The sequence below is a fragment of the Lepisosteus platostomus genome, chromosome 1 (genome assembly GCF_059453375.1).
Source record: "Lepisosteus platostomus isolate fLepPlt1 chromosome 1, fLepPlt1.hap1, whole genome shotgun sequence".
NCBI lineage: Eukaryota > Metazoa > Chordata > Actinopteri > Semionotiformes > Lepisosteidae > Lepisosteus > Lepisosteus platostomus.
In genome coordinates, this window is record NC_142611.1 from 69,438,690 (window position 1) to 69,450,304 (window position 11,615).

General features: G+C 55.4%; 1 protein-coding gene across 2 annotated transcripts; it reads left to right on the forward strand.

Moving 5' to 3' along the window:
* The first annotated feature begins 526 nt into the window (after positions 1 to 526).
* On the forward strand, positions 527 to 11,323 carry LOC148678645 (uncharacterized). Of its 2 annotated transcripts, XM_088635703.1 has the most exons (4): positions 527 to 1,361; positions 1,922 to 2,162; positions 2,454 to 2,584; positions 3,911 to 11,323. In XM_088635703.1, the coding sequence occupies exons 3-4, from the start codon at positions 2,511 to 2,513 to the stop codon at positions 9,267 to 9,269; spliced, it is 5,433 nt and encodes a 1,810-aa protein (XP_088491829.1). In that variant the 5' UTR covers positions 527 to 1,361; positions 1,922 to 2,162; positions 2,454 to 2,510; the 3' UTR covers positions 9,270 to 11,323. The 2 variants fall into 2 exon arrangements, with proteins under 2 accessions (XP_088491829.1, XP_088491839.1); XM_088635713.1 differs by lacking the exon at positions 527 to 1,361 and having other exon boundaries at positions 1,399 to 2,584.
* Positions 11,324 to 11,615: the final 292 nt, after the last annotated feature.

Sequence of the window (11,615 nt, forward strand, 5' to 3'; positions counted from 1 at the left end):
TGCCCTGTTACTCCCACAGGAATCTACACTCTCCTGCCCAGTTACTCCAACAGAGATCCACACTCTCCTGCCCTGTTACTCCAATAAGAATCCACACTCTCCTGCCCAGTTACTCCAATAGGAATCCACACTCTCCTGCCCCGTTACTCCAATAGGAATCCACACTCTCCTGCCCAGTTACTCCAATAGGAATCCACACTCTCCTGCCCTGTTACTCCAATAGGAATCCACACTCCCCCACCCTGTTACTCCAATAGGAATCTACACTCTCCTGCCCAGTTACTCCAACAGGGATCCACACTCTCCTGCCCCGTTACTCCAACAGGAATCTACACTCTCCTGCCAGTTACTCCAACAGAGATCCACACTCTCCTGCCCTGTTACTCCAACAGGAATCCACACTCTCCTACCCAGTTACTTCAACAGGAATCCACACTCTCCTGCCCCATTACTCCAATAGGAATCCACATTCTCCTGCCCAGTTACTCCAACAAGAATCCACACTCTCCTGCCCCATTACTCCAATAGGAATCCACACTCTCCTGCCCAGTTACTCCAATAGGAATCCACACTCTCCTGCCCCGTTACTCCAACAGGAATCTACACTCAACTGCCCAGTTACTCCAACAGAGATCCACACTCTCCTGACCCGTTACTTCAACAGGGATCCACACTCTCCTGACCCATTACTTCAACAGGGATCCACACTCTCCTGCCCTGGTACTCCAACACGGATCTACACTCTCCTGCCCTGTTACTCCAGAAGGAATCCACACTTTCTTGCCCCATTACCCCAACAGGAATCTACACTCTAATAGGATTCCACACTCTCCTGCCCAATTATTCACAAACCACTCTCTCCTACCTCATTACTCCCACCTGAAAACACATATTGCTGTCCCATTACTCTCAACTCCACACGCCCCTGCCCTATTGCTCTGACAAGAATCCAGACTCTGCTGCCCAGTTACTCACAATTCCACATTCCCTTGACCATGCATTCAGAAAGGAATTCAGTCTCTCCCTGCTGATGTAGGGAGTTTCTGTTCAGAGAATAAATCCTGTTTGTTCCGCTGAAGAACTACGGTAAAAGACAGAGCCCAGCTCCTGGACTAACTGACCGCTGTGTGACCCTTAATTTCTAAAGCACCGGCCACTGCACTAACAGTAGGACAGCAGCTGAGCAGCAAAAAACACAACTTTCAAGCTCAACTCGTGAATGTTTTGGCCAGCACCCTGATATTGCAAGGGCTCTCTCTGTGTCCCCGCAGTGGGGTGCAGAGTGGCGTCCCGTCTGGGCAGCAGGACAAAGAGACGAGGCTGAGTGCCACAACCCCAGACAATGGTGGCAGAGTGCTGAGGTCAGCCCTGGGGCCTGCTGTTGTTTTTGATCACTACGAGAGTGTGTTTGTGAGAGAGAGTGTGTGTATTTGACTGTGTGTGCATGAGAGAGAGTGTATCTGACTGCGTGTTTGTGAGAGAGTGTGTATTTGACTGTGTGTGTGTGAGAGGGAGAGTGGGAGAGAGAGATTGTGTGAGAGATTGTTAATGTATGTGAAATATTATAAGTGTGAGAGAGTGTGTGAAATATTGTGAGTGTGTGATTGTGTGTGTGAGAGTGAGTGTGAGAGTTCATGTGTGTGAGAGAGTGTGTGAAATATTGTGAGTGTTTGATTGTGTGTGTGAGAGTGAGTGTGAGAGTTCATGTGTGTGAGAGAGTGTGTGAAATATTGTGAGTGTGTGAGGGAGAGTGAGAGATTGTGTATGTGTGTATTGTGAGTGTGTGATTGTGTGTGTGAGTGTGTGTCGGTGGTTTTTCATCTCCGCCTCTCTCAGGGGGAGTTGGTGTGGACCAGTGTGTGTTTGACACCTACTAAATATGAACTTAATTAAAGAATTCCTGGCTGCTTGTTTTAATTAGAAGTGTCGAAGCTGACGAGGGGACGTTCCCGAAAGTCTGACGGGAGGGTATTTGCAGCTGAGGGGGGGTGGCCTGCCTCTTGGTTTAAAAGCCTTTGCGGCTCAGCGCAAGTCCAGACAGTCCGATCAGCCCGGCGAGGCAGCAGGACAGCAGGACAGCGTCTGGAGCAGACAGACCTGCGGCTCCTGGCCTCCAGGTCCGTGTGATGCTCTTGAGGCCGTGTTGGGGCGCGTTAGGGAAGGTAAGGGCTTTGCAAATTATCATGTGCAGCCAAATCTGCCCAGTGTCACGGAGAGTGAGAGCTGGAGAGGCTGTTTAATTATTACTAACATAACATTGTCATTAATATTATTATGAACACTAATAGTAATATAAATAAAATTTGATATGAATAAAATACTTAATCCCTGCATCACTACTGTAAGTCTGAGTCCCAGCATGGCAATGTCCCCCAGCAGAGCAGTGACCACACAGACTGCTCGGGGTCTGTGGGCGGGGAGCTCCAGGTTAGTGTTTCTGTGCTGTGTTGAAGTGTGTTCTAGATTCGTTTGGGCTCTCGAGTTCCACATCACTTCTGGACCCCTGAGTGATGGAGTTCTGGACAGGCCCGGAGGGGCAGCAGGCCTGGGACCCCAGATTCGGGGTAGAAGTGGGGCGATACGGGTGAGTATCCACGCCGTGAACGCGGTAGCGTGCAAGAGGCAGAGAGACCAGTACGGGAGAGAGAGATTCATTGTTCCTTCTCCAGCTCTGTAAACACACTGGACTTTGCTATCTTAGCTGATGGAGCAGATTGTCTGCACTGACCTGCAGGGTCAGGGTGCTTTTAGTGCTTTCGGCTGATCAGTTCACCACAGCCCCTGTGCAGCGGTTTTGCTGAGCACCACAAGAAATCAGTGCCGCTGCAGTCTGGTTTATGAGTTTATGACAGCAGTGCCACTCCTTGTGTAAACATCCGCTTCCTAAGTGAGCGTCTGTGTGAGGCCCTGCATGCACACAGAGCCAAGCTGTACCAAGGTCAGGTGTGGCTATGGCTGCTGCACTCTTCTGCCTGCTGTGTCACAACTGTGATATTTCCACTCACAGCATCCCCACACGCAGACACCCCGCTCCACACACACTCACACCCCACTCCACACACACTCTTACCCTACTCCACACACACTCTTACCCCACTCCACACACACTCACTCACCCCACACACAAACTCTTACCCCACTCCACACACACTCACACCCCACACACACTCACATGTACACACTCTTACCCCACTCCACACACACTCACCTCCCCGCATACTCATACCCCACTCCACACACACTCACTCCCCATACACATTCACTACACATACACACTTTTATCACACTCCACACACACTCACCCCCCCACACACTCAAACCCCAATCTACACACACTCACTCCCCACTCCACACATACACACTCATACCCCACTCCAAACACCTTCACCCCCACACACACTCACACCCAAACCCCACTACAAATACACATTTGTCCCACTACACACACTCATGCCCCACTACACACACACACTGACATTACACACACACTCATTCCACACACGCTCATACCTCACTCTACACACACTCATACCCCACTCCACACACACTCACCTCCCCACACGCTCATATCCCACTCCACACACACTCACCTCCCCACATACTCATACCCCACTCCACACACACTCACCTCCCCACACGCTCATATCCCACTATACACACTCACCTCCCCACACGCTCATATCCCACTACACACACACTCATACCCCACATACACAGTGCCCCATTAAATGGCTTGGGCTCTGCAATAAGTGGCCAGGGCCCTGTAGGAAGTGGACTGGGCCCTACAGGAAGTGGCTTGGGCCCTGTAGGAAGTGGCCTGGGCCCTACAGGAAGTGGCCTGGGCCCTACAGGAAGTGGCCAGGGTTCTGAGCAGGAGAGCATCTGTCTCAGAGCTGCTCTGTTGTTCCAGATGCCCAGAGGAGAGATTCCAGCTGGAGCCTGATGGGCTGCCAGCTTTCAGCTCCTGGACCATCCCAGGATCACGAAGAGGGGGAGTCCTGCAGGACTACACCAACTGGGCAGCCTGCCCCCTCCCTCCCCGCTGGCCCTTCACCCTGGACCGTCAGCCTGGAGACCCCAGGAAGGCCGAGGTGCCGGGGCGGGAGAGGAAGTGGGGGCTGCTGGAGGGAGTGACCCGGGAGCGGGAGGCAGAGAGCGGGGTGCAGAGAGAGGGGTCGGGACAGCGGAGGGGGCCGTGCAGCCCAAGCCTGCGCAGGGTGGAGCGGAGGAGCCAGAGCGACAGCTACCGGCAGCTCGAGGCCTGGGCCGCCCGCTACTGGCACTCTCTGCCCAGGAAGCGGCACCAGGAGGCGGGCTCCTGGGGGCCCCAAGCGTGGGGGGGGCAGGAGAGCGGGACGTGGTCGCAGTGGGGTGCCAGGGAGGGTGGGCGACTGCGCCAGGGGGTGCCCAGTGCTGGTCCTCCTGCATCCCTGCGCCGGGGGGTTTATCCAGAGGAACAGAGGACAGTGAACCCCTACCTCAGCCTGCCTCGGCCCCAGAGCCTGCAGCGCCACAGGGGGCCGCAGAGCAAAGAGAACCAGCCCGGGCAGCTTGGCCAGAGGCTGTTTGGCCAGCCCCCTTCTTACGTGCCACCGCCACCCTACAGCTCCCCCCACAGGACAGTGCGGCAACAGGAGCAGGCAGAGAAAAGGGAAGTGAAGAGACCCGGGCATCCCGGAATAGACAGACCCCCATCGGAGTGGGAGCAGCACCCCCACGGCCCTGCCAGCCCCCCTCCTGGGACCTGCAGGAGCAAGAGGGAGAGCGAGGCAGGGGAGGAACGGACAGAGAGAAAGAAAACAGAGAGACCGGGTCTTGAAAGCTGGCGTGAGCAGATTGGGTACAGCACCTGGGGAGGGTCCAGCGCACACCCTAAACCACCGCTAGGGGGCGCCACCCAGGCAGAGCACCCCAGAAACGCACAGGTGGGGGGCAGGCCAGGGGCGGGGGAACCAGAAGTCTCCGGCACCACTAAGACCAAGACGAAGAGGAAGAGCCCAAGGGAGACCGTGTTCTGCCTGGTGTCCCAGCCGGGGGACTCTGCATCCTTCCCAGAAGCCTCAAAATCCTTTTCTCTTCCGAGACCCGGATCCTCAGCCCCGCCCAGTCGGGGGGGCACTGGGGTGGGATCTCTGGGGGGTGCAGGGCAGGAAAAGAGCGAGAGAGCTTCCCACAGCAGAGACAGAGCTCGCACAGGCCCGGACCCCAGTTTCACGGGGGGTACCTTCCCCCAGGCTCGTTCGCCTCCTCTGGGGCTTGGCAGCAGCTCCAGTCCCCAGCCCGGCCCGGCTCTGACGGACACCTGGCCAGCAGGCGCCCAACAGCACGAGCTGCTCCGAGCCGTCCAGAGGGAGCCCAGAGTCCCGGCGGACAGCTGGGATCTAAAATTCCAGACTGTGCCGCGGCGGAGAGGCAGGGAGAGGAAGAGAGCTGTCATGACAGGGGTGGATGTCAGCGAAGATGGCACGCCCTCAGCCCCCAGGACAAGAGGACAGCAGGCCGACGGTCCGGACCGGCCCTGGTTCCCCCTCTGGAGAGAGCCCAGCCGCCTGGCCCAGCCCCGGAATTCTTCTTCCCTGCAGGGAGGGACAGGAGACCAGAAGGTAGCGGGAAAGCCAGGAAAAGTCAGGAGCGATTACTACAGCGCAGACAGCAAAGATCAGACTCATTTTCCAAGCCAGGAAGACAAAAGTCAGAACATATACAACTGTGCAAAGGGCAAATCCCCAAGCAAGCGCTGTTCAGATCGCAGCAAAACAGTGAGGGATTCCTGCCTGGAAGCTGGCAAAGCCCCGATCGATAATCCCAGCGAGAGCAGGGCAGGACATGGGGAAGGGCAGGCGTCAGACCGAGGGGAGAACACAGAGCGAGAACCTGACAGCACCCCCGTCAGAAACGGATTCCTGGTCATTGACGCCACCTGTGTTGTAGTCCGGGCTGAATTCATCGTTCCACCCCAAAAAGAGCATGTCAAGTACAGCTCCGCGGCGCCTGCTGACACAGAGCCCTGTACAGGCAGCAGCCATTGCCCTGGTCAGCCTGAGTCAAAGGCTGCCGCTCTGAGCCACAGTCCACCCGCTGGCGGAGGAGAGACAGGGGACCCTTCGCCCAGCAGGGGGCCCCAGCGGTCTGATCCGCTGCCAAACCACACTTTGAGCAATGAGCACAGGGAGACTCCCAGAACACGACGCCTGCAGGAATCCACTGACAGGGGGCCAAGGGAAGTTCTCAGTCCCCTCCCCACTGGTCCGCGGATCCCTGCCAATGAAACTTTGGAAGAGCGAGCCGTGAGGATCTTGGGAATCCCCCTCCAGGATTCAGGGTCCGAGCTGGGGGGTGTCCCCTGCCCGATTTCCGAGAGAGAGCCGTTAACAAGCAAACCCATGTGGTTGGACGCCATAGAGCAGCCTGGTGTCCAGCCGCCTGTCAATGACTTGGGCCAGGCTGACACCTGGGAGGCTGAGCAGACAGTGGAACTGTCAGGGCAGGACGCCTGTCTGTTCACAGCTGAGATCCAGCTGCACAGAAGCTCCAGCAGACTTGTGAAGGGAGAGGACAGTGTCTCTGGTTTGGAGATAGCAGAGACATGGGACAGTGTATCTGGTTTAGCACCAGCAGAGACAGAGGACAGTGTGTCCAGTTTGGAAACAGCAGAAAGAGGGGACTGTGTCTCTGGATTAGCAACAGTAGAAACAGGGGATAGCGTCTCTGATTTAGAAACAGAAGAAACAGGGGACAGTGTGTCCAGTTTGGAAACAGCAGAAACAGGAGACAGTGTCTCTGCCTTAGCAACAGTAGAGACAGGGGATAGTGTCTCTGGTTTGGAGACAGCAGAGACAGAGGACAGTGTCTCTGCTTTGGAAACAGCAGGAACAGGGGAAAGTGACTCTGGGTTGGAGACAGCAGAGACAGAGGACAGTGTGTGTGGTCTGGAGACAGCAGAGACAGACAACAGAGAAGCGCCTCTCAGATACACATGCCTTTCACTGGAAGAAACGCAGGAACTACCCCAGGACAAAAAGACTGTCTGCAAGAGAGAGTCCTTAGCTCTTCCTCTGCTCAACCCAGAGGAGATTCACTCCTCCTCTCCCACTCCCCGTCTCTCTCACTCTCCTCTTCTCCCCTTCTCTTCCTGTCCTAGTAACCCTCCCTGCCCAATGCCTGTCTCCCCTCAATCCCATTCACCCTCCCTCTCTCCTTCCCAGTCTCCCTCCCTGTCTCCTTCCCAGTCTCCCTCCCTGTCTCCTTCCCAGTCTCCTTCCCAGTCTCCCTTCCTGTCTCTTTCCCAATCTCCCTCCCTGTCTCCCTCCCTGTCTCCTTCCCAGCCTCCTTCCCAGCCTCCTTCCCAGTCTCCATCCCTGTCTCCCTCCCAGTCTCCTTACCAGTCTCCATCCTTGTCTCCTTCCCAGTCTCCTTCCCAGTCTCCATCCTTGTCTCCTTCCCAGTCTCCTTCCCAGTCTCCATCCTTGTCTCCTTCCCAGTCTCCATCCCTGTCTCCCTCCCAGTCTCCTTACCAGTCTCCCTCCCAGTCTCCTTCCCTGTCTCCCTCCCAGTCTCCCTCCCTCTCTCCTTCTGCTGCCAGGTGCCACAGCCCTGACACCCATTTCCAGGGGAGGGTGCTTCGCTCTTGCCTCCTGCCCCATCCTCCTCCTCCTCCTCCCCTACCCAGGAAGTGGTCTCCTTACCCCAAGACCCTCAGAGAGGCAGTCTTCCGCATTCGCAGGCATACCGCCCCCGATTCGGAAACCGAGGAGGAAGAGGAGTGGGCAGAGCACTGGGAGCGTGGAGAGAGGATGGGGAAAGAGGTGGACGATTCTGAGGTGTCTTCTTTTGGGGCTAGAAGCGAAGAGTCAGGACCTCAAGGCTCTCAAAGCACAGAGGTTCGAGGACCAGATGAGACTGGCATGTCAGAAGAGATGGGATCTCTGGAAATCTCCAGGAGGGGGGAGGAGCTACAGGGCGGTATGGGGGAGGGGCCACGTATTGATGTGGAGGAGGGGCTAAATAGTGATATGGGGGAGGGGCTACAGATCGATGTGGGGGAAGGGCTACAGTGGGATGTGGGGGAGGTTCTTAAGAGTGATATGGGGGAGAGGCTACAGTGGGATATAGGGGAGGGGCTACAGGGGGGTGTAGGGGAGGGGCTTCAGATTGATGTGGGGGAGGATCTTAAGAGTGATATGGGGGAGGGGCTACAGAATGATATGGGGGAGAGACTACAGAGGGATATGGGGGCGTGGCTACAGGGGGATGTAGGGGAGGGGCTACAGTGGAGTCTGGGGAAGGGGTTACTAGGTAGCCTGAAGGAGGAGCTTCGAGATGAGCTGGGGGCAGAGCTATCTGGGAGCCCAGGGGAGGGATTGCCGGAAGGGTTTCAAGGAGCTCTGTGGGAGAGTCTGCAGGACAGTCTGGGGGAGCAGATAAAAGGAAGGGCCGAGGAAGCCGACGCACTGTCCTGCAGCAGCTCCGACAGTCACACCTCCCGGGACACTGTGATCATGGGTCAGCCAGCGTCCTTTGGCAGGGAGGAGGGGAAGGAGGATGGAAGTTTTGGGGAGCCAGAGGCACGTGTGGGGAGCAGAACTGGGGAGATGGATGGGGAAATGGGAAGGGGTGTAGGAGCAGTGGGTGAGAAAGAGTCTCCGAATGAGGGGTCTGGTCTGGGAGGGAGTGTCTGGGATCCAGAGAGAGAGCAGCTGGGAAGTCCCGGAGAACCGGAGCCTGATGTGTTTGAGGCGGGAGCAGGGTGTGTGGACACCACTCGAGGCAGAGGAGGTGCTGAGGAAGAGCTGGCCCAGGAGGAGGGAAGGCAGGGAGAAAGTGGGGTGTTCAGCCATGAGGCTAACGAGGGTGAGGGGGGTGCGGATCTTGAGGGGGAGCCGAGGGGGAATGATGACAGGGAGCAGGAGAGCAGCAGCACTGGGGCTGATGGGAAACCAGGGGAGCCGGTCAGCGCAGGAGGGGCCGGGGAGCGTCACAACGAGAAGAGCCTGGGATCGCCTGGCCGACACGCGCGGGCTCCGTCAACCCCGCTGGCTGCCGTGACGACTGAAGCTTTGGACCCCGGGCCACAGCAGCACGACCCTGATTGGCCCACTCCACTGAAGGACCGCCCCCCGTGCGGGTCTGAAGGGACGAAGGGGGGCGGACCCCCCACAGAGAATCAGGGGGCGCTTTACTGGCCCCAGGAGGAGGCGGCCAACCCCTGCATCGCGGAAATTCTGCAGCAGCTGAGAGAGACGGAGAGGGCTCTGTTTGGAGGAGAGTAAATCGCGACAGCCTGAGACTCGCTATCTGTGTCCATCTTCTCTGAGGTCACAGCATGTCCAGTAATCAGACCATCATCACCACAGCAGTGACGGGCTCCCGATTCCTGCTGGCTGGGCACAGGACTCACACTGAGAACGCCCTCCTTCTGAACCAGGACACGCAGACAGCTGTGAGTGTGAGCTCTGGTCTCCTCTCCCTGCGCCGGTGACTCAGACAGGAGAGGGCTAATTACACCTTTGCTCCAAATGAGGTTTGCTGTGGTTGGATAATTACCCAGTTACCCCCAGATCATTCCGGTAGGCTTTCATTTATTGCCCTCGGAAGTACCCATGTGGACGTGCTCGAACCTGTGTGCGCCAGGCGTGCTGGCCTTGTGTATTGTAGCAGAAGCACTCCCGTTGCACAGCAGTCCGAGCCGGCCCGGAGGTCACTTCGGCTGGCAGGTCGCACCAGAGCCCAGCAGTGCGTGAAACCCGACACGGATCGAGCTGCTGTGCAGTGGGAGTCGGAATGCAGCTTCCTTCCGCCTGTGGAGTAGCTAACGCTGGCTGTGATGTTTGGACAGCGGGCTTCATAACAACATATAAAGAACGACACCGCTAGCACTTTTTACAAGCAAAATTGTTTCATGTCCAAGAAATCACATTATAATAAAAGGCAAACAAAACCGTGGACGTGGTGTGGTTAACTCTTCTCCTGGAATGGCTCCCTCTCATAATATTCTCTCATATATTTGATTCTGGCTTAACATTCGACCCACATGTGCAGCATACTGTCCAAACATCTTTTTTTCACCTTAGAAATATCGCTAGACTACGCCCTATGCTATCACTAACTGTGGCTGAAAAGCTGATCAACACATTTGTGTTCTCTCGAATTGACTACTGTAATGCTCTACTCGCTGGGGTATCTAAATCTACTCTGAACAAACTGCAGTATGTCCAAATTTCAGCAGCCAGAATCCTGACCTCTAGTGCAAGTGTTCACATTACTCCTATCCTGGAGTCCTTGCACTAGCTTCCGGTCAAATTCCGTGTAGACTTTAAAATCTGCATGTCTTGGCACCTCAGTACCTGTCTGAACTATTATCGCCCTACTCCCCACCTCGCAACCTTCGCTCTTCTAATTCTGCTCTCCTTACTGTCCCCCAAGCCCGTCTACATTGTATGGGTGACAGGGCCTTCTCCTGTTATGCCCCCAAGCTCTGGAACTCTCTCCCCAAGGATATCAGAGAGTCACTTTCTCTAAACTCCTTCAAATCCAGACTCAAAACCCTCTTCTTCAGAAAAGCCTTTACTTCACTGGTTCCATTCTTCACCCCTCTGCTTTTATAATAATAATAGCTTACACTTATATAGCGCTTTTCTGGACACTCCACTCAAAGTGCTTTACAGGTAATGAGGACTCCCCTCCACCACCACCAATGTGCAGCCCCACCTGGATGATGCGACAGCAGCCATAGTGCGCCAGAATGCTCACCACACACCAGCTATCAGTGGGGAGGACAGCAGAGTGATGAAGCCAGTTCATAGAGGGGGATTATTAGGAGGCCATGACTGGTAAGGGCCAATGGGAAATTTGGCCAGGACGCCGGGTTACACCCCTACTCTTTTCGAGAAACACCCTGGGATTTTTAATGACTTTTTAAAGGACCTCGGTTTTACGACTCATCCGAAGGACGGCGCCTGTTTACAGTATAGTGTCCCCGTCACTATACTGGGGCATTAGGACCCACACAGACTACAGGGTGAGCGCCCCCTGCTGGCCCCACTAACACCTCTTCCAGCAGCAGCCTTAGTTTTTCCCAGGAGGTCTCCATCCAGGAACTGACCAGGCTCACACCTGCTGAGCTTCAGTGGGCTGCCAGTTGTGAGTTGCAGGGTGATATGGCTGCTGACTTTTCTTAGTAACACCATCCACGGTCTCCTCTATATATTGTAATTGTGTTTTATCTTGTGTATTCTTCTTATTTATTGTTGTTGTCATCCTGAAAAGCGCTTTGAAAAGCCACCTTTAAAGGCGCTGTATACAATAAAGTTTATTATTATTATTATTATTATTATTATTATTAATGCAACCCCTGAGTGTATCAAACTCTTAGAAAACTTTCTTTTTTCCAAATAAGGGCCCTATATACGACATCTCCTGGTCTTCCCTTTTTGTGAATGGAGCTCAGCTGTTGCGCCATGACCAGACGGCGAGGCTGCACGGTGCCAACAGCTCACCTGCCTGCTGGAGGCGGGACTTTACCCCCTGTTCACCCCCCACCCCCGAGTTATAGCCCTCAGAGAGCTCAGACTCCCTCTTGTCGTTTCGGTGCCGGGCTGTTCCTCTGGAAGGGGGTG